General features: G+C 36.6%; 2 protein-coding genes across 2 annotated transcripts; one reads left to right on the top strand and one right to left on the bottom strand.

Annotated features, from left to right (window-relative positions):
- The first annotated feature begins 33 nt into the window (after positions 1-33).
- On the top strand, positions 34-18,418 carry LOC113044045 (protein RRP5 homolog). Its single transcript, XM_026203635.1, has 36 exons — positions 34-169; positions 406-518; positions 630-764; positions 1,377-1,544; positions 1,639-1,800; positions 2,178-2,286; positions 3,292-3,467; positions 3,658-3,765; positions 4,799-5,008; positions 5,095-5,219; positions 5,307-5,367; positions 5,470-5,616; positions 6,299-6,550; positions 7,147-7,272; positions 7,372-7,569; positions 7,918-8,088; positions 8,180-8,393; positions 8,502-8,654; positions 9,400-9,515; positions 9,599-10,083; positions 10,746-10,808; positions 10,949-11,030; positions 11,106-11,195; positions 12,007-12,112; positions 12,322-12,499; positions 12,621-12,677; positions 13,696-13,818; positions 13,905-14,027; positions 14,119-14,287; positions 14,365-14,538; positions 14,624-14,767; positions 15,604-15,854; positions 16,112-16,280; positions 16,904-17,057; positions 17,232-17,397; positions 18,004-18,418. The coding sequence occupies exons 2-36, from the start codon at positions 420-422 to the stop codon at positions 18,173-18,175; spliced, it is 5,436 nt and encodes a 1,811-aa protein (XP_026059420.1). The 5' UTR covers positions 34-169; positions 406-419; the 3' UTR covers positions 18,176-18,418.
- Positions 18,419-18,633: 215 nt separating this feature from the next.
- LOC113044039 (RING finger protein 122-like) lies at positions 18,634-25,318 on the bottom strand. The gene is made up of 6 exons (XM_026203631.1): positions 24,354-25,318; positions 22,515-22,665; positions 22,062-22,104; positions 21,134-21,175; positions 20,128-20,210; positions 18,634-19,189 (listed from the first exon to the last, which is right to left on the bottom strand). Exons 1-6 carry the CDS (start codon positions 24,376-24,378, stop codon positions 19,066-19,068), a joined length of 468 nt encoding a protein of 155 aa, XP_026059416.1. The 5' UTR covers positions 24,379-25,318; the 3' UTR covers positions 18,634-19,065.
- Positions 25,319-25,372: the final 54 nt, after the last annotated feature.

Here is a 25,372-nt window from a genome sequence, read left to right as displayed (position 1 = left end):
TCCCGTCATCCTATTGGTTGATTCTTTTTCTTTGCCGTACAATCTTAAATCCCGCCTGTCGGTGTTTACATCCGGGTCATGCATAGAACGCACGTTTCTGAGGAGCATGATGTGATTGACTTAACGTTACACAGATAGTTTTACATTGATCTACGCAACTTTTTAGAACGTAAGTAAACATACTTTGTATTTCCCCCCTCTAATTAGAGGGTTTTACTAAATGTAAGGAATGTGTTGGTTAAAGGTTGCATAATAGTATATGTTGTGTTTCTAATGTGTCCATGCTTGCAGTTTTGTAAAGACACGTGAGCAGATGTGAGACAAGACCAGGATTCATGTCTAAAAAAACTCTGTTTTTTTTACGTTTGTTTCTTGATTGGAATTAATTAGAGCCTTTATATTTAGGTACATCGTGAAGAATGGCGTCTATGGAGGAAGATTTCCCCCGTGGTGGGACAGAAAAGAAGACCACCGACTCCAAAAAGGTTAAGGCACACGAAGTGGACAATCTTTTTGAAGTAAGTCGATGATAATGATGGTAGTGACTGCAACAGTGATGTTAATTCAGATCAATGTGCTGCCTTCACATCTGCCATGAGAGTAATGTGCATGTGTGTCATGTTTTTCAGACACGTGAAACAGTGGTTACAAAGAAGAGAAAGACCGTGCAACAGGATGGAAAGCAAAAAACTAAACAACGAAAAGAAGAAAGAGGGGATTTAAAACTTAATACTGAAACCAATGTGGAAATTCTTCATTTACGGGTATGTATATGCATATTAGATATTTGCAAAATTTAGTTAAAATACACACTTTGGATGGAAACATAGCTATTGTGACAATTTGAATTGAGGCAGTTTTATTTGAAATTCAACGTTTCCATCTCTCGAGATGCGATACTTCAAAATGCGTATAAAACCAGCCCGATGGAAACCCAACTTATGTTTTCGTCCAAAGTTTCGCCCACCCCTAGAAATATGGACCCCTGCATCTGACAAACAAGAAAAAAATTTATAAATAATGCGCACAATTTACAAATTCGTTCCCTCAGTGTACTAACACATACACACGATTACTATTTTGTTCCTACAGTTTTCTAAATCGTTTGCACAATTTACTATTCCGTTCCCTCGATTTATAAATAATGTTCACAATTGAACAAATCGAGGGAACGAAATAGTAAATCGTGCACATGATTTAGGATACTATTATTTTCCTGCATGCTACGTGTGGGGCTCCGCACTTTAAAAAAAAATGTTTTTAAATAAAAATACTAGTCTGCTAATAATTTTGTCCATCACTGTATGTATATATGTATTTATTATTAATTTCTTGTATTTTATTGATCTCTCTGGCGCGCTGGTCTCTCGCTCTAGAATCTGAAGATTGGCACTCTGATGCTGGGCTGTGTGAAGGAAGTGTCAGACTTTGAGGCAGTAGTTGGTTTTCCCAGCGGTCTTGTTGGTTACCTGCCAATCTTCAACATTTGTGACTCCTATACCAGTATTCTTAAAGACAACGTGGACTCTGAAGACAGTTTGAAGGTACCACAGCGGCATAAGGAATGAAAATGTAAAGCTCTATGTGAATGTTGTCATTAAAGGATGCATTTTGTTTGCGTTTGTCTACTCTAAACAGGAAGTTGTCCCTCTCCCACAACTGCTTACTCCTGGAATGCTGATCAGATGCGTTGTGTCGTCTCTCGACTCCTTTAAGGAGGGTCAAACTAGTCTTAAAGTGTCAATCAACCCTAAAGGGGTTAACAAGGTGTTGAGTTCAGGTTCTTTGAAACCTGGAATGGTGAGTTTGCAAACTTTCCTTCAGAAATCATTCTAATATTCTCATTTGATGCCCAAGAAACATTTATTATTATTAATGGTGGGCTGCTTAATATTTTTGTGGAATTTGTGATAGTTTTTCCAGCTTTTTGTAATAAATAAATAACATAATTTGTACAAAATAGGAATATTTTGTAATTTAAATATTATTACTGGCAATCTTGATCAATTTGATCTGTTCTTGCGAAATAATAAAAATATTAATTAATTTAAAAAAATAAATAAAACTGAGAGCAACACAAACTTTTATACTATTGGTTGTATGTATCAGCCAGTTGTTGTTGAATCTTTAACAGTAATTGTCACTTGTGGACTAAGATAAGACTGTCTTAATATTAGACACTGAGTGGATGTGTGGAGAGTGTGGAAGATCACGGCTTCCTGGTTGACATCGGAATCAGTGGCACTAAAGCTTTCCTGCCCAAGCAAAGCACATCCTCAAAGAAAGGTAGGAAATCTACCATAAATACAGCCACATAACATGTCAGTAGTGTACATATACTGTTTATTGTAGTTCAATGACAAGATGAATACCTCTCAAATCATACTGGTTAAAATAATGTTGAAGTAGTTAAACTAAAAATGCTAATTGCCATATTCTCACCTTCATGTAATTCCAAACCTGTATGTCAAGAAATAGCTTTAAGATGTCCAGTTATTTGTATTTACTAAAGTACTTTTGAACATTTAATTTCACAAACCTTGTAAACCTAGTTGAATCCAGCTGTGAGATCTTAAGTGTGCATATTTATTCAGCATGATCACGTATTCTCTGTGTAACGGTTGGTCCATGTTAACTGAATGCTTTAAACTTTAAACTCGTGATTTTAAATTATGTTCCGCTTTATGCATTTACCCACTGTCAAATTCATGTCATTTTCACTTTAGTGTTACCTTGGCTTTATTTGAAAATATGATTCCCAATGCACACAAACTTCCCAGAATACAGAGTGCACTGTTGGTTACAGTGTTTACTTCCTTTTATAATTATATTTTTATTAAATATCTATGTATTTTTAAAAAAATACGTTGTCATCTAAAGTATAAATGTTTATTTTACACTTTTTTTTTAATTTATTTTTTTATCCATTGTCAAATGATATCAAACTATGTGAATCTTTTTGCTTGGTCATCTTGGCCAGGACTCCCTGGAAGAAGAGATTTCCTTTAATCTCACTGGAACCTTCCTTGGAAAAGTAAAGGATAAATAATCATTTTAACTTTTATATTTTATTACATTAATAATACATTTACATTGATGCATTTGGCAGATGCTTTTATCCAAAGCGACTTACAGTGCATTCAGGTTGTACATTTATTTTAATGTTTAAATATTAATAATAATTAAAGTTATGCATGCTAGGAATGGCAACAACATTTTTGGATGAACTGTCCATGTCCTCTAAACAGAATAAAAGCAGTATTATGACTGTAAGTTTCCTGTTCATCTCAGATCTGAATGTGGGTCAGTACATGACGGTCCTGATAGAGGAAGTCAAGAATGATGGCCGTGTGGTGCGTCTGTCCCAGGATCCTCAGGCTCTTGGAAAGGCCTGTGCAGAGACTCAGCAAGGATGGACCCTAGACACGCTCCTGCCAGGACTTCTGATCCAGGCACGCATCAAGAAGGTAAGTCAACTGCACATAGACATAAAATATAACGATGTCGATGTTAAAATACTTCCTCCTGTCCTGGTTTAATATGCAGGTACAACAGTCACTGTAAGCAGTCTGAATTCCCTCTTAAGATCATTTTAAAGTGTTCTAGATCAATCTTTTTGAGATGTTGACATTGTCTGCTGATGTTTTGTCATGCTAGGTTACTCCTCATGGGCTTATCTTGACGTATCTTTCATCTTTTACTGGAATGGTTGATTTTCTGCACCTTGATGAGGACAAAGCATCTACCTACAACACAGGAGATGAGGTACGAGTCAAAAGACCATAGAAAAAGTGCAAAAAATATATCTGTACAAATGTATATATATTTTTAACGTGTGTGCATATATATATATATATATATATATATATATATATATATATATATATATATATATATATATATATATAAGCTGAAAAAAACAATATATATTACATATGCATATACAAATCTAGTTTTTTTTTTTTTTCAGCTTAGACAGATAATTTATATATCTATCTATATATCTATCTATCTATCTGAAATCAAATCAAATCAGGATTTCTGTGGGTACTCACCCTTACACAAATGAAGTTCTTAAGTCTTAAATCAGACCAGAAAGTCTTAAATTGTAAAGTTATGGCATTAAATGCTGCATGCTCTGCAAAAAACAATATCTACCTCAGTACTTTTTTCTTGTATTCCAATACAGATATCCTCAAGTCAAGACACATTAACTTGAGATGCAAAATGATGATGCAAAGAAAAGCTTTCTGAAAAAGTGAACTAAATTGAGTTTGTTTAAAATAAGAACAAATGTCTTTCAATGGGGATTGCAGACTTTTTTCCCCTTTTGAATTAACCTCCTTAGCACATATGTCTATTATATTTTTTTAATCATAAAATCTATCTAAAAAAGTGTTGCTAATACAGCTTTAACATTTCTCTACATTGTTTTTACAAGGTCTTTAAAAAGCCTCAAATAAAATTAAAACCTGCAGAAACTGTGTAAAATATAAATATTAGATGTAAAATGTTAACTTTTTAACACTTAATGTCACTCGGCAACATTTCACATTTTGGATTAGTTTTAAGTTGAACCACTGAAGCTGGAGTAAAAGTAGTAGCAAAACTAAAGCTGAAATAAAAAATAATAATATCCTGAATAGTTATGTTTAATACAATCAAAAAGAAATAACGAATTATTAACTAAAATCAAAACTGAAAGTGTAGAAATGAAAACTTTAGGGTATAATAGTATATAAATAATGCCAAAATAACAGTGATTCTCAGGCAATAGTGAAGTTCGGTTCTGTTTCAGGTCCTAGCGCGGGTTCTGTATGTGGAGCCATCCACGCGGCATGTGGGTCTGTCCCTGCGCTGGCATCTCCTGCCACCAGGCGGCGCTGTGCTGGATGAGGTCTCGAGTGAGCGGGTGGGTGAGGTGGTGCAGGGCTGTAAGATGTCTGCTTTGCACCATCACTCTGGAGCCTTGATGAAGATGCCTGATGGGACCACAGTCTTTGTGCATGTGAGTACACAGCTAGTCGTCACACAGATGACACATGCACGCTAATCTGAGTGTCTAATGGAGATTTATTTGTATTTTACATATAGAAAAACCTCACGAAGGAGGCAAATGAAGAATTCAACCCAAACAGCTTACTGTCCCAGCCTGAACTCACTCTGAGAGTCATAGAGTACAGTCCTATGGAGCGAATGCACATGGGCACACTGCGCAGGTTGGTTTCTAGGCTACTGTTATGTGGTTGCTAGGGTGTTATGGGTTCCCAGTTTATTTTATATATATATTTTGTTTTGTTTTATAGGAGCACCGTTAATACAGAGTTGTACAGATATCAAGACGTGAAAGTGGGACAAATTGTTGAGGTGGGCAACCGTGCTCGAGCACGAAATCGAAATGGATTTGCAGGAAATGTCACACAAACGAATAACTGTGCTTGTGGTCAAATGCTTCGTGTGTTGTTTTAGGGAACAGTTATGGATTTGCAGAAACAGGGTGCGTATGTGAGGATAACGAACCACATCAAAGGATTGATACCCAGAAATCACCTGGCCGATGTTGTCTTAAAGAACCCAGAGAAGATATTCACTAGTGGACTGAGGGTCAAGTGCAGGGTGAGGATCTAACAGTCATGCACTGTTGTTTGGCTCGGGGAAAAATAAGGATGTCCAAGATGATGAAAGTATTGGAAAAGTTGTAATAATTAGCAGTTTTTTGGGGTTACTCCATGTAAAAAAAATCTTTACATGACAGTGAAATGGCTACAAGTTTTGGAAAAATATTGCATTTTTTTTTAAATGTACAAATGGATTATGCTAAAGGTATTATTGTCAGGATTGTTTTTGGTATTTTCCTGAATTTTTTAACTTTTTTTCTATCCTCTTGAATGCAGACTTGTAACAATGTAACTTTTAAAACTGCTTTGATTTATTTGAAACAAACAGATTATGAGTGTTTTTTTTTTATCAAATACATTAAATTAGCCATGCTTTTTTACACATTTAAAAAAAAAAAAAGTTTTTTAATGTACATTTTAAAGCTGCCTTGATTTATTTGAAATGTGTATATATATTTTTGTTTATTTCACATTTTTATTATTTTTTATCCTTTAATGCAGTCTTGAGTTTTTTTTTTCTTTTGAATACCATGCCAACGTTTTTTATTGAATTTATTTTATTTTTCCCAAATTTTGTACTCTTGGCATTTGACATCTCTCTGTCCCCTTGAACGCAGGCTTGTGTTTCACTGACAGTCTATTTGCTACCTTTCTTCTTAATTTAACGTGGGTTTGTTTAGGTGTTGTCAGTGGACGCTCAGCAGAAGAAGTTGTGCCTGACCAGGAAGAAGGCCCTTGTTGAGTCCACACTCCCTCTCTTCCTGTCCTACGCTGATGCCAAGGTGGGCCGCGTCTCCCACGGCTTCATCGTGTGTGTGAAGGACTTTGGCTGCATTGTTCGTTTCTATGAAGATGTGAAGGGTCTGGTTCCTAAGGCAGAACTGTCCACAGAGTATGTGGGTAATCCAGAAGAGCTCTTCTTCGTTGGTCAGGTCAGAGAAAAGCAATATTTAAAAACTGTCAAATGCATCTAGTTAAAAATTGTTACACTTCTGTTCAAAAATTTGGGGTCAGTATGGTTAAAAAAAAGAATACTTTTATTCGGTAAGGATGCATTAAATTATTAAAAAAAGGACGTTAAAGATTTTACATCATTAAAGAAGATTTGTTCTTTTGAGTTTACATTTCATTTAAAAATAAATAAAAATGTTAAGCAGCACAACTGTTTCATTGTTGATAATAATCTCTCTTGTGCATCAAATCGGCATATTAGAATGATTTCTGAAGCATCATATGACACTGAAAACTGGAGTAATGGTGCAGAAAATTACATTTAAATAAATTATATTTTAAAATGAAAGTTTATATCCAATTTTTAATCCAATAAAGGCAACTATGGTTGGCATAAAATACTTCAAAAACCATTTGAAACAAATCTTACTGTCTCTAAAGTTGAATGATAGTGTATATTATATTGCTCGTGCACATTGTGTGTTTTGTCAAATTTATTCCAGTCGCACATTTCTGTCTCTTGAACCTTTGATCTTCAGTTCACACTAATTTACACACTGTTAATTGTTTTCTGCAGGTTGTCAAGGCCAAAGTCTTGGATTGTGATGAAGAAAAAAAGATGCTACGTTTATCCTTCAGGGCTGTTACTGAGGGAGATGTGAAAGAGGAGAAGACTGCCAAATTTGACTTTGTGGTTGGAAAGGTAATTTGGCCGAAAAAAGTTTTTATACTTGCTTTATTTTCAAAGCATGTGAAAAAACAAAACAAAACAAAAAAACGTTTATTGCTATGTCCCATTTAGATGGTTGAAGTAAAAGTTTGCCGCAAAGTGCTGGATGGTCTGGAGGTCTCCATTGTTCCTGAGGAGGTGCCAGCTTTTATACCCACAGTGCACCTCTCTGACCACGTGACCAACTGCCTTTCCCTGTGGATGGTGCTGGAGGAGGGCGACACCATCTCTAATTTAATGTGCCTCAGCAAGACCAAGAAGAGGGGAATTGTATCCTCACACAGCCATTCATGTCTTTGTTTTCAGTAGAAATAACTATTAAATATCTGACTGTCAAGTCACCTTTATTTATATAGTGCTTTATACAACACAGGTGCTGTCAAAGCAGCGTTACAGTATTAAACAGGAAAATATTATGTCGATAATGCAAGAGGATGATAGTAAACCCTCAGTTTTCCAATTAAAGCCAGTTCATCATTGATTCAGTGATGTTATCGTCCTTGGCTGCATTGTTGAAACCATTGGAGCTACAATCAGCTCCGTTTAAATAGTATCTGCGCAGTCGAGTCGACTCGCACTTCCACATGATTCAGTTCTTCTTAACCTAGTTGTGTTCAGACTCTCACTAAGAAACCCCTGCTGAAGGCCTGTCTGGAGGACGACAGTGGCCCCAAAAACTTCTCTGAGCTCCAGGTGGGGATGCAGATGGTCGGCTGGGTGAAAAACATCATGCCTTACGGAGTCTTCATCGATTTCCCGTATGAACTCTTCGGCCTCGCTCCCAAAGCTGTACGTCTTTGTTTGGGTCGTTTAGATGGGATTCAGAGTGGAATTGTACATTTTTCTGTAAATTTGATGTTGTGTTTCTGTCTCGTCGTAGGCCATGAGTGATCAGTTCATCACGGACACCTCAGTCGTCTTTGACATCGGCCAGACGGTTGTCGCCAAAGTCACCAATTTGGATGAAGAGAAGAACCGGTTTCTGGTCAGTCTGAGGGTGTCAGAATTGATTTCCTCAGAGGAGGAGTCCCAAGCCAGACTGATCCAGGGTCTGAAGGAAAAGAAGGCCATCTTTGAGATGATGACTTGCAGAGGTATGAGCGTAGGCTCTGATGAATGACAAGTGATAAGGTGTTTAACTTGTGATTTCTGCCGTATTCTAATATCTTTAATCAAGATATCCACATCTCTGTTGTCTCCAGGCGAGTCTGACGTCCTGCAGCAGCTCTCTGCTGTATCTCTGGGAAATAAACTGAAGGTGACGGTGGGAGATAGCAGAGAGGATGGCTCGGTCGCACTGACCTCAGATCAGCTCAGTGAAGCCACTGTATTGGTCTCAAAGTACCACACAGAAGGTGAGGAATGCCTTCCTCTAAAAAAAATTAAAAAACCATTAATTAATCTCACATTGTCATGAGAACAGCTTGTTTCTAGTTATACCAAAGTCAACTTTTATTCTTAAGTAGACTGTGCAGCTACAGTTCTTGGATCCATTTGAGTGGAAATTCAGTCCATTTGGAGTTTTTAATCTAATATTTGTTTTCCAGCTTTTCCGATTACCGAAAAAATACACCTGCCATGACTAAGTGTTTTTAGTCTTCACTTGGAAATATATAGTAAAATAGTCCAATATTATTGTCTATTTCTGTGAAAAAGTGTTGGTTTATTTATATATTGTTCTGGTTCAACTTTAAACTTGGTCCACTTCACATTCACACACTAATGAAACCCATATCTAATAAATATAATATAACATAACAGTATAATTTCCCTTAGTTGGAAGGCAAAATGTGATCGAAATTAACCAAAATCAAATAACCCAATCAAACGATTATACGGTCACAATATACTTACCTGATTTTAATAATTTTACTTTAAGTTTGCAATAACAGTGTTGTAGCTGAATGTCTTGGATCATTTGATTACAAAAATAACTGTTTCCTGTTGAAACGATACTCGCATTGGACTGTCTACATCTCGTGGAAAGCTTGTGAAACCGGCGACTGTACAATATCAGTGGTTGTGTGTGAATTTGGTGATCTTGACATGGATGGATAACGCGCTAGTTCTCATCTAACTAGATCTGTGTCAATGTTTCAGGTGTGAATGTGAGTCCAGGCTGCAAACTCACTGCAGTCGTTCTCCATGTCGACATTTCCAAGTCTGAGGTCCATGTGTCGCTGCTTCCAAAGCTGACCGGGACCCTGAGGAAAAAGGTAAGTCAAAGCCCTGAAAATCCACTGCATCTCATTTATTCAGGCCTGTTAGTTCATTTTTCATTCTTTTTGTTTGTCTTCAGTTGGAAAAGGACTCCAAACTCACTGCCACTGTCCAGTACACCGACAAAGAATTTGCTGTCGTCTCATTGGCTGACACTGGTCACCTGACCATCATTCCCACTCGCACTCACATAAATGACATCTTAAACTCAAAGAAATTTCTCGTCGGTTCCTGTCTGAATGTGACCGTCAAGGAGAACAGCTGTGAGGAGTTGGGAGGTCTTCCTCTTGTCGAGTGTCACAAACAAAACGCCACGGGAGGAACGCAGAAACCGGAGCAGAGCAAATTTAAGAGCACAGGTCTTGGGGAAGTGATGACCGTGACCGTAAAGAAGGTGAAGCCCATGGATGTGGTGGTGACGCTGCCGTCGGGGACCGCAGGAAGTATCCATGTATCTCAGATCGAGGAGTCACCAGTGGTCGGCAGCTTCCCAACATCAACCCTGAAGGTCGGGAGCAAGGTCGAAGCCAGAGTGATTGGAGCACAAACAGTTCATGGTCACAAGTAAATATAGCCGTATTGTCTGTCTGTCTGTCTCAGAATCTACTTGGTCTCAGTGCCTTTGAATAGGGCTATTTATAAACCCCACATACAAGGCTTTCAAATAGTACTCAGCCAGAGGCAAAAAAAAAAGAAAATTAATATATACTGTATAATGTATTTTCTTATGTATTTTGGGAGGGGGGGGGTATTTTATTTAAAGCTATATTCTTTAAGTCCTTTTATGTTTCCTTGTTTTCAGTTATTATTTTACTTTTTATTGTAACGCTTATGTTTATTTTTAAAATAGGTTTTTTTTGCATTTCATTTAAATATTTTGATTTTGTTTCTTTTTTTAATGCTGTTTTATGGGGACAGTTTTTTTTTTTACCATTTCATGTTTATTTCTACTGTTACTACATGTAGATTTAAATAATTTTATCAAAATGTAATAAATATAAAATTTTGCATTATTTATTTTTTTTTGCTCCGTTACAGACTCATATTTTTTCATATTTTGTTTTTGTGGCTTAGTTTGAGGAATATGCTTGAATGAATACTTATCATTGGTGTTGTGTAGATAATGTCAGCTTTCATGGACTCTTGGCATTGTTTTATTCTGTATTTAACTAGCTTGAAATTTGTAATTTCTTGATGTTCATAAAATATTGTCTGTCTTTCAACAGGTTCCTGCCAATCTCTCATCCCTCCTTTAAGGTTTGCCTCCCTGAACTCACTCTTCTGCCCAGGTATGCATTTCTGCAGCTCTCCATACACTAATTTTACATTAATGTGAGGAAGCAGCATGTGGGAACAGCTGCACCAAATATTTTTCTGGGTGTGTTTTTTCTATTCATTGTTTTGTGGTACATACATCACTCTTTTTCAGCAAACTGAATGAAGCTGACAAGAAGACAGTTGACAAATTGAACTACAAACCTGGAGATGAAGTCACATGCTTTGCATCAAAGGTAGATTTTTACAGTTTAAGGAAAAGTAATCTTAAACTGCATGAGCTTTTGAAGTAATTTTTGCCTTCTCCTCAGTTCGACAAAGAATCACAGTGCTTAGAAGTCCATGTGAAGCCCAACGTCATGGGAACTGTTGAACTGTTAGCCATGATTACCAAAGCTAGCGTAAGTCTCTGTACATCTTTCCTTTCCTTGTTTGTAGGGGTGGGCGATATACTGGTACACACGATTAGCTGGTAGAAATTTGTCGGCAATCGTCTCAATCGCGGTCACACACTCCGTGACACTAAAACTTATCACTATCAAAAACAAACAGCTGAGAAGGAAAACGCACATAACAGTGTATTGGGTCCGGGCAGCTCTTAAAGTGACAGCAGTCTAATATTCCTGCTGATCTTGCCTGAATCACTTTTGTAACTTTAATAAGAAGAAATATATATTTAATATGTACACAGTGAAGAATGTGCAGTGTTTGTAAACAATTTATTAATAATTATTAATAATAATAATAAAAATAATAATAATCGCTGACTGTTTATTTGTCCAGTGAGCTTGAAGTTTGTTTGTTGTTTATGCTAGTATTAGCTTTTTGTGATATTGACATTGGTGACAATTATGAAATTTCTATGGTATAAAAATGATATTTTGAAATCACGAAGACCTTATTTAAAGCAAAAATAACTATATTGTTACAGTGAAGTAAAATGACTCTTATTGTGATCTTGATCATCTTGTCCACCCCTACTTGTTTGTTAAATGCAGAATTTGAAAAGTAATGTTACAATATTGCTTTGCTTATTATAAAAATGATTTCATTTATATTTAATAAACTTATTTGAAAGGGTTAATTTAATGGTGACTTAAATGTTACTTGTAAAAAATATTTTTTAAGTCATGCACTTTTTAAATGCATGTTTTGTTGCATTAATTTCTGAAAAAACAAGCTATGATGTTTTCAAATGGATTTTTCCCACAGCAAGCTAAACACCCACAGACGCTTTTTAAACTGGGACAGACTGCTTCTGCAAAGGTTGTTGGTCTTGGTAACACCAAACCTTTTCGTCTTTCCCTTTCACTCACAGGTAATACTTTTAAGGTTCATCTGCAATCATAACTGTTTCGAAGCACAGTACTGTCAGAGGCAATTTGATGTGACAACACATATTTTGTCCTCATTATACCAAACGCTGAGTCACACAGCTCCTGATGTGGCGCTTCTGCCATCATGACGCATGTGGTGGTCGTCCCTCGAGTCTCTTTAGCATTTCCTGTGTGTGTGCCGTTACTGTAGGGACGTACAAGATGGAGCAAGGGGTGATCACCATGGCGAAGGTTTGGAAAATTGTGCCTCACATGGGACTGTTTCTCCAGCTCCCGTTTGGGAATTCGGGTTTGGCTTCGCTAACAGATCTCTCTGATGAATTCACAGACAACCCGCTAGAGCCCTACAAGCTGGGCCAACTAGTCCGGTGAGTCACGACCTAGTTGGAATTGTTCATGACGAATGTCTGAAAGGATTGTTCCTGCACCGAAGCAGTAAAAAGCTTCCAATGTGAAGTTGGTTTATGTTTGTGCATGTATTTTATGCAGGTGCTACGTTATTGGGGAGGAAAATGAAAACTTCAACATTTCATTGCGTCCCTCCAGGTACATAATCAAGAATCATTTCAAAATGAGATGAAACATCACTTTGCTTCTTTAAAACATTCCATTAAATAAATTAATGCATTTATTTATTTAGTTTTATTCACAATGCTTATTATTTGATTTTATTTACATGTAAACCTGTTATAGCATGTATATGTTTCATATTTCACATGTTAAGTATGAATTTATTTATAATTGAAGTTTTTATATTATAAACACATACAACCGCAAGTACATTACCACGATAAATATTACTTGACAATAATAATGTAAAAAAAAAAATCCTCATTTTATCTGCTTTTCAAAATGTTACCTTATTTTATATTATAGATTATATATTATTTTTTTTCTTTTTTTTTTCTTTCATGGGACATTGAAATTAGGCTTTTGACAATAAATTGGGCCATTTAGATTATTATTATTTTTTTTTTATTTATTTTTTTTACAAAAGTGTGAGGCAAAACATGGTTCTATTTTTACTATCTTGAAAGTTAAAAAAACAACATTTGAAATGAACCCTGCTGTGGTTTGTGCTCTTTCTATCCTGAGAACCAGCAGCAGTGTGATGCGTTTCCTGCAGTAATAAATGGGAGGTCTGTGTAGGTCTTTGACCCATATCATCTGTTGCTTTCTTCTCAGAATACTGAAAACATCAGCCCTGCATCTGCGTAATTGTGCAGATGATGATGATGATGATGATGATGATGATTTTTTGCTGGCTTGCATATTTTGGCCACTGTCTGACAAGTCATTTGAAACTATTAAATAGTTCATAAAACAGGCCTGCTCTCATGTGGACATCTGACAAGCCTTTTCCATTTGAGTCATCTTGAAAGCATTACAAATAAATGGTTGCTTTGTGTTAGAGTATATGAGGATGATTTAAAATGTAACATTGTCTCAAAAAAATCTGCCTTTTTTATTTTATTCAGTTTTTATTTAATGTTTGCCATTTTTGCAAGTAATTAAAATTTCCCATTTTATTCAGTTTAAACTCAAATGCATCCCCTTTCTGCAGATTGTACAAGGACCACAATCAGAATCTTACAGATCCAGACATTCAGTCAATTTCTGATATAAAAGAGGGCCAGATTATCAGAGGATATTTGATGTCGGTTACTGATCTAGGCATATTTGTGAGGTAAAGTATTTAGATTTTGCTGCACATTTTTAAAGAAACCATTTTAGCCTCACGAGTTGGATTAAAATGATTTTTCTCGTATGAAGGTTATCAAGAACCATCTCAGGAAGAGTCCTTTTCCAGAATGCTTCAAAATACTTTGTGAACGACCAAAAAACGTTTTCCGAACACATTCCTGCAAATGCATTGCTGACAGCCAAGGTTCTCAGGTAATGTGTAAAATGACCAGCTATTGTGAAAACATTTAAATGTATCGATGTGTAGTGCTATACGACTAAAGACGGTTGCTTTCTAAATCAGTGTGAACAGTAAGAACGAGCATGTGAACCTGTCACTGCTGCCAAAGGACACTGGCAAACCAGATCTGCTCCCAGAATCCCTTGAGCTTCCATTGCATTTGAAAAAAGAGCCGATCGAGGAATATGTCACGAAAGCCACCAAGAGGAAGCGGGTTAATTCTGAGAGCCAGGTAAGTGTGTGTGAGTTTTTGTGTTTAACCGATAGTTTCCAAGAAGATGGATTTGACCTTGTGTTGAATCCTTCTAGCAACAAGACGATGAGAAAAATGGACAGACGATTAAAAAGAAAAAAGAAGGCCCAGTCAAATCCACAGAAAAGAAGAAAACCAAAAAAAAGAAACCTAAAACAGAGGATAATGACAGTGGTGTAGAAGTGTTCTTCAGAGAGGAGGAAGTAACACCGTTAACAGACCAAGTAAAGGTGTTTTTTTTTTTTTTTAGATCAATACGTTTTTAATTTTATATTAGCTGCCTCTGTATGTAACCGCTGTCGTCTGATTGTTTAGGTTAATCTGGAGGCAAAGGAACCAGAACGGCTGCAGATGGCTTTTGGCTTCCCGTGGGGATCCACACTGTGCTCTTTAACACCTTTTGCCGCAGTAGACGACACCCGTGATTCCAGTGAGGACGAGCAGGAAGTCACGAGCAAGGTGAGCTCACACATGCGTCAAACCTAAGTTGCTCCCATGTAGACGGTTGAATATCTTTTTATTTAATTTTCCATAACAGTTTGGTGTAGAATTTATAGGGTCTTGAAAATAGTTTTGATCAGATTTAAGGTTATAAAAATCGTACATGTCTTAAAGGAATAGTTCACTCTAAAAATGAATGTTTACTGAAAATTGACTTGCCTAAATGTCATGGTAAATATGGATGAGTTTGCATCATCACAACAGATGTGGTGAAATGTAACATTACATCACATCACCAATCACCAATGGATCCTCTGCGGTGAATGGGTGCCGTCAAAATGAGAGTCCAAACAGCTGATAAAAACATCGTAATGATCCACACAACTTAGTATTGGTAGATGACATGTATTTTAGCCAGAAGTGATAGGTTTGTTTCTTAAAATGCCATCGTTATTTGATTTTAATTGATGGACTGGAGTGGTGTGGATTATTGTGATGTTCTTATCCGCTCTGATTCTGACGGCACCCATTCACTGCAGAGAATCCATTGGTAAGCAAGTGATGTAATGCTACATTTCTGATTTTCAAGAGGGAATTTTGGAATGGGAAAAATATTTTCAATACTGCTTGTGATAATGTGATTTATTAGACAAAAAAAAAAACTATGGTTTAATAATTACAAAGAAATGGCAAGTAACACATTCAGTTAAATGTAAAGTGGAACATTTTGAATTTAAAGTCTAAAATAGCATTTTCTTATACTCATTTTGTTTGCAATCACTTTTTACAATGCATAGTCTGCACACACACACACACACACACACACACCATAAACGGCTCCTCTTTCTCACCAGCCGATGAAAAAGTCCCGTAAAGAGCTGAAGCAGGAGCAGCAGAACGCGGAGCAGCAGCTCAGCAAACTGGAGGCGGAGCTCATGGACACGTCTGTGCGTCCGGACAGCACAGTGGCGTTTGAGCGTCTGCTCCTGTCGTCTCCAGACAGCTCCCTCCTCTGGTTGCAGTACATGGCTTTCCATCTACAGGCCACGCAGATCGAGCAGGCGCGTGCTGTCGGCGAGAGAGCCCTCAAAACCATCTCCTTCAGGTGAAAAGACTGATTTAAGATGGTACAGCTTGCATGCAGTTACAGGAAACATGTTTGAAAACAGTCAATTAATTTTTTGTTATTCCACTTTGATGTTACTTGCAAATGAATGACAGGCCTTTGATCAAAGGGTTATTGGTGTGTTGCTTTTCCCTGGTCTTGCATAATTTAGTTAGTTTTTTTTTTTTTTTTTTAAATAGCATCTGAATAAAGCTCAATTTTGTCACAAGAGTTAACCGGTTTGTTTGTGTGTTTAGAGAGGAGCGGGAGAAGCTGAATGTGTGGGTGGCCATGCTAAATCTGGAGAACATGTACGGGACACAAGAAAGCTTGCAGAAAGTCTTTGAACGGGCCATCCAGTTCTGTGAACCTCTTCCTGTGTATCAGCAGCTAGCAGACATTTACGCCAAGTCGGACAAGATCAAAGTAAGCATTATGTTCAGTCATGTGACCGGTGTGGTTGTTAGAAGGGATACTGAGACATATATTTTGGCTTAAGAGTGGGCAGTCTGACCAAATTTGTTTAGTCATGAAGTTTCTTTTTTTTATTATTCAGGAAGACATTAAATTGACCAAAAGTGACAGTAAAAGTTTTATATTTTCAATAAATGTTGTTCTTTACTTTTTCTATAAATCAAAAAATGTCTTGCATTTTCACAAAAATAATTGTTTTCAACATTGATAATAATAAGAAATGATGGATCATGGGACATTGAATACTGGAGAAATAATGCTGAAAATTCACATTTAGTGTATACACTGTGCATATAGATGGCTTTGGAGAGCCTTGGCCGGTCACGTGTGTGTGTATGTATATATATATATATATCTCATGCTACACAAACCATCATAATATTACAATGTATGTGAAATGCCTTTTAAAATACAGATGTTGTTTTGAATTTAAAAATAAAACCACATATTAACCACTAATATTGAACGATAGTTGTTGATAGCAAGTTTTTTAGTTGATGAGAACAAATCAGTTGTCAAAATTTGAAACCCTGTATTACATTTTGTTTTGTTTGTGTGTGTGTGTGTGTGTGTAGGAGGCTGAGAATCTATATAAAAGCATGGTGAAACGCTTCAAACAGGAGAAAGCTGTATATCTGAGTTATGGCAACTTCCTGCTACGGCAGCGTCAGAGCGACGCTGCAAATGCCCTTCTGCAGAGGGCGCTGCAGAGCCTGTCCAATAAAGAACGTGAGTGCCAGTCACACTTCAGACATGCATACCTCAATCCCACATTTATGTATGTGTGGAGAGACTCACTAGGAATAGATTAATTCATAATTGGGAATCTGAAAGGCAGTTTGGATGATATTCAGTCAGTTTCCTGTTTACAGCTCATGCATTGTTTCCTTGCTGACTTTCCAGATGTGGACCTGATTGCCAAATTTGCCCGGTTGGAGTTTCAGTACGGGAACGCTGAGAAAGCCAAATCCATGTTTGAAAAAGTTCTGAGTACCTACCCCAAACGCACAGACCTGTGGTCCGTGTTTATAGACTTGATGGTGAAGCACGGCTCTCAGAAGGAAGTGAGGTAAACACAGCTGCAGGGCGATATTAGTCAGAGAGAAAATTTGAACTGTTTTCTTCATACTGTCCATATTACGAATTCTTAAAAGGATAGCTTAGCCAAAAAATACAAATGTCCTAACTCTCAAGTCATTCCAAACCCGTTTTATTTCTTCTGTTTAGCACAAAAGAAGATACTTTTAAAGACCTTTAGTAACCAAACATTTGACAGTAGCCATTGATTTCCATAGCATGGAAAAAAATACTGTGGAAGTCAATGGCTACCGGCTAATCTGGTTACCCACATTCTTCAAAATATCATCTCTTGTGCTTAGCAGAAGGGGGAAAAAAATCTTACAGGTTTGGAACAACTTGAGGGTGAGTAAATGATGACAGAATTGACATTTTTGGCTGAACTATCCCTTTAAGAATTGACCCTTTTGATCAGATCACTTGCAACCAAATCAAACTACTGCATTATTTAGATTTAATTAATAAAACCATTATTTATTTGAAAGTTAAAAATAAGCTTGTATATATAATAAATATTATATGTAGGGTGGAATAGACTTGAAATTTTAATCTTTATTCAGATTTCTAGTTTTCTCAATGCATTTCTTGTTTCCTCCAGGGAGCTCTTTGATCGTGTGATTCACCTGAGCGTGTCAGTGAAGAAGATCAAGTTCTTCTTTAAGCGTTACCTGGAGTATGAGAAGAAGAACGGCACACCTGAGACCATCCAGGCGGTCAAACAGAAAGCTCTAGAATATGTGGAGTCCAAAGGAGCAGAAGCTGCCAGCTAGTGCCATCTTTTTTGCTTTAAGATTAATAGGATATTTGAGGAGCTTCTTTAATCCTAAATTTTTTAATCCCTTGTGCACCTATATACACATTTCTGGAGCTGTATTTGTGCGTTTCCTGAGCTTTAATGTCATGTCATTGAACGTCTATAAGTGACCACATTTTCCGATTTCATAAATGATTATTATGGATTTAAAATATTGCTGTAATATGAAGTCATACATGTTTTGCAATAAAAATTCTGCCACCGAAAGATCCAGCATTTCTTTTATAAAAAGGAAAGGTTAACCACAAAAACAAGACATTTTATTCAAAAACAAACGATACAAAATAACAGTGAAAAGGGATCAATTTAAGCAATGAACACGATAGTGGATAAGAACTGCTGGTTATTGATTACATATTTAATATTCCTGTAAGGACTACACAGGATCTTGATGAAGACCTTGTAGTACCGGTCCAACAGACAGTGCATTACACCTACAACCCTATTATTACATATATACGGCTGTCCAACGACAGCAGAAGTTTAATTGCCGAAGTTTAATGTTTTCTTTTGTTGCCTGCTTGGATCCCCTGAGGCAAACTCCTGAGATATTTACCTCTCGTTTTGATCTTGTTACCCAGCATGCACAGTGTGTCTCTCGCTTTAGAACCTCGGCACGATTCTACTTTAAAGATTTTTGTGGCACGATATATAGGAGATTATTCTTATGTTTGTCTACTGGCAATATACTGAATCACTAGTGTCATCCTGGTTTGTCTTGACTCCGGTCCGCTGTGGCGGTGCATATAGATGGCTTTGGAGAGCCTAGGCAGGTCACATGATCTGTTCCAACAATCGCAGAACTAGAGGGTGTTAATCTGGCCGTGGGCCGTACAATTTCTGGGGTCACACTTCCTCGGGGTCTTGCAGCCCCTCGGCTCCTCGCGGGGTGTCAGCATTGTGGAGACGCATGATGGGTTTATTGCACATTGGGCAGACGCTGCGGATCTCTAGCCATTTCAGCAGGCACCTGCAAGTTACAACGCAACAACAAGAGACGTCTTTAGAAATACTGGTGCAAATCGCAAACTAGTGCACTTTTGGCACTTATACATGTCAATGCAAAATGAGTCACCACAGTGTTAGGCTGTTGCTTTGCAGTTTGATGTGTTTAGGGGTTTGTTAGCAGTCAGAAGTGTTTGCAATAGTAAGAAGTCATACATATAATAAGCATATAATTTTCAAACAAATGAATTGCATTGCATTATAATATAAGTTGCTTTAATATCATTATATTTTTAATTATCTAACTTAATCTAATCTATTCTAATTTAATCTAATTTAATTATCTAATGATCTTTTTCATAAATAGGAGTGTGTAAATAGATTTATACACTTAAATAGACTATATATATATATATATATATATAGGTTTGGGGTTGTAAGATTTATGTATATGAAGTGTTTTTATACTCACCAAGACTGCATTTTTGATAAAAAAAATAAAATTAAAAAAATGTTACAAAAAAAATAATAATATTGTGAAATATTATCATTCAATAACATTTTTTTGTTGTTTTATTATATGTTAAAATGGCATTGATTCCTCTGATGGTATTATGGTAAAACTGAATTTTCAGGAGCCAGATTCATTGATTAATAGAAAGTTTAAAAGAACAGCATTAATTGTAAATTTCGGACATCTTTGCAAACACTTAAACATACACTTAACCTTTTGATCAGTTCAATGCATCCTTGCTAAATAAAAGTGTTAATTTCTTTCAAAGAAAATTACTGATACACTATAACTATATATATATATTTTTTTTTTTTTTTAATATTGTGCAAGGACATGAACTGTGAATGATGAGTTTTCTATGGAATTCTGCTGGCTATTCCAAGCAGGTTTTTGCATTAAGTAAATGTGACATTCCCCATTAAGTAAACGCTTGTTTCAGTGGAACTCACTTCTTATGGAAGGTGTGTGAACACGGGCAGACGCCCAGCTCGTCTCTGGTCTTGAATTCCTCTAGACACACGGCACAGGGCTGCTGTGAAACACAAGAAACAAGCTATTTTAGTCTTCTTTTCATTTACACAAATAATTTAAACCCTTCAACAGGACGCAACAGAATGCCGGCTGTAACTTCGCCAACATCTTCTCTGTGTTTTCGTTTCAGCCACATTTTTTCATACTTTGCACCATCATGCAGGAAAGTCATGCCTATGGTTAGAGATTTGGACTTAGAATCCAATGGGGGAGTGAAAAGTACAAGATGTGACATACAGCCGATTATGGTGACCCACTGCTCCGGGTGTGTGTTCACGGTGTGTGTGTTCACTGCTGTGTGTGTGCACTTTAGATGGGCTACATGCAGAGCACGAATTCCAAGTTTGGGTCACCATACTTGGCTGTATTTCACTTCACTTCAGGGTCTGTAGTTCAATTCTATTCTAATGGACATCATCTGTTTCACATCTGGATTCCCATAATGCAGGTCCTCTCAACCAACTGGGGACCTGCTTTATTGGAATCCAAAAATCACACAGAGGGCTGCTTAATCAAGAATTTCCCCTGAGGTTTGCTTGAAAAGGAATTTTTAATGCACTGCGAGGGAGATCTGTAATGCAGAACTAGCATCTTTGATTCGGACACTTGTGTTTATACAAAATAGTCCCATGATTGAATCTATTGGACCCTGTTTAGTGTGGAATGCAAATAAACTGTATCCGCCAATTTGCATGTCCCTATCCATCAGGCTACAATTTATTAATCATATTTAATAATGAAAAAAAAAGAAGCTAAATTTCCCTTTTGTTAACTGAAAGGAAAAATATAAATTTCAGTTTGGCCCTTATATTTTGTTTGCTTTTTAAAAATGTATTTTATTTTAAGACAATGCTTTGGATTCAAAATGCTTTGATACCCCACATAAGTTCAAACAACCACACCCAGAGAGCTCATGACACTTACTCCCAGCAGGCTCAGCTTCTTTCCTGCACCTTTCAACACCACCTTTAATGAAAAAAGAAAATAAAATATGTTGTTTATAATTTTACAACAAATCACTTTAAGTTAGAAAGCTAATTTCTGCGCTACTAGCGCCAACGAAACAGAACTGAATTCTCGGTAACAGCTCTCTGGTCAGCCATTGGTCAAACAAACACATAGCCCCGCCCCCAACGCATGTCGAGTCGTTGGAGGACAGCCGAGCTCCTGAAGACTACAAACGGAAACAGTGACGCCACAGGGACACCGTGTTTATCATTTTTGAGGTACCTACAGTTGTTTAAATTATTAAACTGGGATCAAGTATTTTAATACCGAAAAATAACATATTTTATCTTTACTAGGAAAGGGTTGTAATTTTCCCAACCACTGTAACTAACGTATAATTGACGTTAACTGTGTGCTTCATCGAGTCATGATGATGACTACGTTAATTGATTAATTGATCGATCGATTAATTGATTTAATGTTATGTGATAGGTGTTTACATACTGTAGCATTTTATTTGAAAACGATAACTTAGGTCCCATATTTCATTGTGAGACCCTTTACTTTCATTAGATATTTAAGATCAATATGCCTCTGATATAACATCGAGTGAGCTTGATCAACAGTATTATGAAGGTTAAGTACCTCGTTTCACCATTTGGAAAAATACTAAATTAATTTTTAGGCTCAGGTTTTAGTGCTTATTGTTTGAAAATATCATCCTGTCTTTCTTGTGTCAGATAACCCAAATAAAAGTATTGTATGTCACAGTTGCTAACATGCTAACTAAATATATGAGGAGAAAAGTATATAATGAGGTTCATCTGTTAGATTGGATTTCATCAAGACTATGGCTAAGACTATATTGCTATGTTTACATCAAACTTTATTGTTTCAGGCCCACCTCATTGTAGCTGTACTGCTCCCTTGTACCTTGCTGTTTCAATCTGTAAAGAGAAGAGGAAAAAAAAACATGAAACACTTCTGCACTTCCTGAGTTTAACTGCAGAACTGCTGTGGGTGGTGCAAAAGATTGTGAAATTAATTTCGCTGCAGCATTTCCTCTGTCAAACTCTCTCGTATGCATGTAAAACACTTCTACATAATGCATACACTAAATTATACTCCAATTTATACTGTGTTAACTCAAAGTCTGATTAAATATGGGATTCAAAGTGTCATTTAAATCGCACCGTTTAACAAACCAGTATGTGAATAGGATGTCTGTATTAATTTTAGAAAATGATGTCTCAGCCGTGTCTTTCTACATGTTTTTACAGGAGCAGAGAGCAACAGAGGACTCATCTGATGTGTAACAGCAGTCGTGCGGATGTCGTGAATGCATTTGGGTCCTTGCCTGAACAGATAGCAGCAGAAGATTACACTGAGCATGAAGATGAACATGCCTATGCCCAGTACAATGACGTACACGTTGAGCGGCAAACGGTAGATGTCTTCCTCTGACATATCACAGTCTGAATGCTGCAGCCCTAGACCACAGAGGCAGCCTGTATACAAACACACTTTAAATCGCACATGATGACACAAAAATATCCGAGCAGGAAGCACACAGTTCTTTGATACGCCCATTTTCAGAGAATTCTGGGAGATTAGCTATATACAAAACAAATACGAACAACTGTGTAATAATTGCCACCAACAAACTGCCATCTGGCCTTTCAGGAAGCCATATGTGTGTTAGTGTGTTAAAAACAAAAAAAATAGCATTCATACATTACTCTTTTCTAACCATGTGAAGTTCATCTCCATTCATACTCTCCTGTCAGTCAGCATAAAAGTTAAAGATTAACACATCGTCTGGAAGAATCCCCCTCAAGAACGATTAATCTAAGGTGCTTATATAGAGGGGCTTCCACTGAGATTATTGTAAGCTTGTGTCATTCTGATAGGGTAAAGTGAGATTTAATGTGTGCCATATGCATAGGATTCAGGTCTTAAAACCATTTGGAGAATTTTCAGTATTATTACTATATTTGGGCATATATTGAAGCAAAGATTACAGTTCTCTACAGCTGAACTTTTATTATATTATGTTTTTGTTTTGTTTATTATGTTAGGTTACTGAATGAAAATCAAATATTTATTATTATGCTATATTTGAATTTATGTGTACAGGTTGCTCAGAAATTGCTCAGTATTACCATGGTACATTTTTGTTGGTGGCTAATGTCATTTTCCATGTGCAATGCACACAATTTTCAAGTGATGGTCCATATTCTTGTTAATGATTTATTCAGAAGAAGTTTGCTTGCTCGGCAGCTTCCTGTATACATACTGTATATTTACACACACACACACACACACATACACAATTTATTTATTTATTTTTTTCACCAAGGACACATTAGATGGACCGAAAATTTATTTTTAATGTCACATAAGAATTCTAAGATTTCTATTTCAGATAAATCCTGTCTTTTGAATGTTATAATCTAAAAAAAAATGTTTTAAAATACATCAGAATATCTATTTCTATTGTATTTTTATTAAATAAATACAGTGTTAAATAGAGCATAAAATACTTTTTTTTTAAAACAATCATACTGACCTCAAACTTTTAAAATGGTGTATAAAAATATATACACACATATATATATATATATATATATATATATATATATGACCATATATATATATATATATATATATATATATATATATATATATATATATATATATATATATATATATATATATATATATATATATGACCCAAAAGTCTTTTTAATATATAAATATGCCAGTATCCCTGATGTTTTAATTGTTTTATCTGGTTAAGGCAATCACATTGACACGTTTACTCTCCATACAATGTATACATAATCAGAATCTGAGCAATTTCCGCTAGTAATCAGAATGCAGTCCTCTTCTACTCACTTAGCGTTACTGTTATTTAACATTTTACTTGTTATAGGCCGATCCATGTTTTCATCTAAAAATAAAACTCTAGACATATCAGTTTTCAGAAGAGCAAAAGGCTGACAGCATGCGGGTTGTTAAAAACAGTCTAGGCATAGCACGAATACTTCCACAATCTTGACCTTTCTGAATAATTCCCCTTGACTTCTTCAAACTGGTTTCAACATCCCGAGCAGCAATACCACTTCAGTGACTAATGCTGGTAGAAAAAAACTAACTCAAGTTCAGCTTAGACTTTTCGCAAAGATCCACTCACCGTTACACCATTGGAATGGTTGCATGTAATCTGACTCCAAGCGCTGCTGCTGCGAACTCACTGCTTGTCTGAAACAGGCAATGCGGGGGCTGGAGGACACAAGTGAAAGCTTGATTCCGGGTTGACTTATTCCCGACAATTTTCCTGACGTTCTTCCCGTAGGTCAGACGGGTCTAAAAAGCAGCTCTTCAAATGACAGGGTGTGCTGTCTTGATTATAGTTCAATTATTCCTCCATTCATCCCACTTTTATGATGTCAGCATCGAAGAACAAAAGATTTCAATCCCTCTTTGGCACCGCTGATGTGAATATGCACAAGGTGCTTTGTTACACAGACAAAGAGAGCGTAATGTGCCCTTGGTATTCGTCGTCTTTGGGATCCAGTCCATATGGGGCCAGATGGCACTTCATACGTGATCTTCTTTGTTGTCTTGCACAAAAGTTAACCAATATCTTAGTAATAATTCCTGCGAATTGTGGTTTGGCGAGCTCTAAACGTCCATTACACACAAGCTGACACAAGACTCCATCTACAGCCTTTGTCTTCCCTCAAACCCTTATTGCAAAAGACTTTTTGTAAGATTTTTCTAGCTCCTCTTCCTTGATGTCAACCTCGACCCGTCTGTTTTTTTTTTTAGCTATATTCCTTTTTCGAACAGCAAGCCGTTTAGAGATCGAAGAGAACAGTATCTTCACCACCATCAAGCCACTGGAGTGTTTATGTGTGCGCCTTTGTGGGGGAGTATTTTTTCTCTCCACCTAAAATCATCTGCTCCCTCAATCCTTTCATCAAGAAAGTGGAAACAAAAACCAAAAAAAAAAAAAAAAACCCGAACAGTCCCTTAGCTCATTCAACAAATATCCAAGCCAAAACGCAAGCATCTGGGGGTTAAAGATGTGTTCTAGTCCAGCCAGTAATATTCTCCAGGAAGGCTCCTGCGTCTTTCCTGGCTGCACAGTTTCAGTTTGTAAACAGATCTGTGCTCATGTGATCCTGATTTGCCTCGCAACTCTGTCCT

This window comes from Carassius auratus, chromosome 26 (assembly GCF_003368295.1).
Source record: "Carassius auratus strain Wakin chromosome 26, ASM336829v1, whole genome shotgun sequence".
NCBI lineage: Eukaryota > Metazoa > Chordata > Actinopteri > Cypriniformes > Cyprinidae > Carassius > Carassius auratus.
Note: the sequence above shows the minus strand (reverse complement) of the source record. Positions and strands in the feature narration are given on the sequence as shown.

Coding starts and splice junctions, on each gene's coding strand:
- LOC113044045 (XM_026203635.1), top strand. CDS start 420: ATGGCGTCTATGGAGGAAGATTTCCCCCGTGGTGGGACAGAAAAGAAG. Junction 519..629: donor AAGTGGACAATCTTTTTGAA/GTAAGTCGATGA, acceptor CATGTTTTTCAG/ACACGTGAAACAGTGGTTAC. Junction 14,288..14,364: donor GGGTTAATTCTGAGAGCCAG/GTAAGTGTGTGT, acceptor GAATCCTTCTAG/CAACAAGACGATGAGAAAAA.
- LOC113044039 (XM_026203631.1), bottom strand. CDS start 24,378: ATGCAACCATTCCAATGGTGTAACG. Junction 22,666..24,353: donor ACCATTCCAATGGTGTAACG/GTGAGTGGATCT, acceptor GTTTGTATACAG/GCTGCCTCTGTGGTCTAGGG. Junction 19,190..20,127: donor TCACACACCTTCCATAAGAA/GTGAGTTCCACT, acceptor TGTAACTTGCAG/GTGCCTGCTGAAATGGCTAG.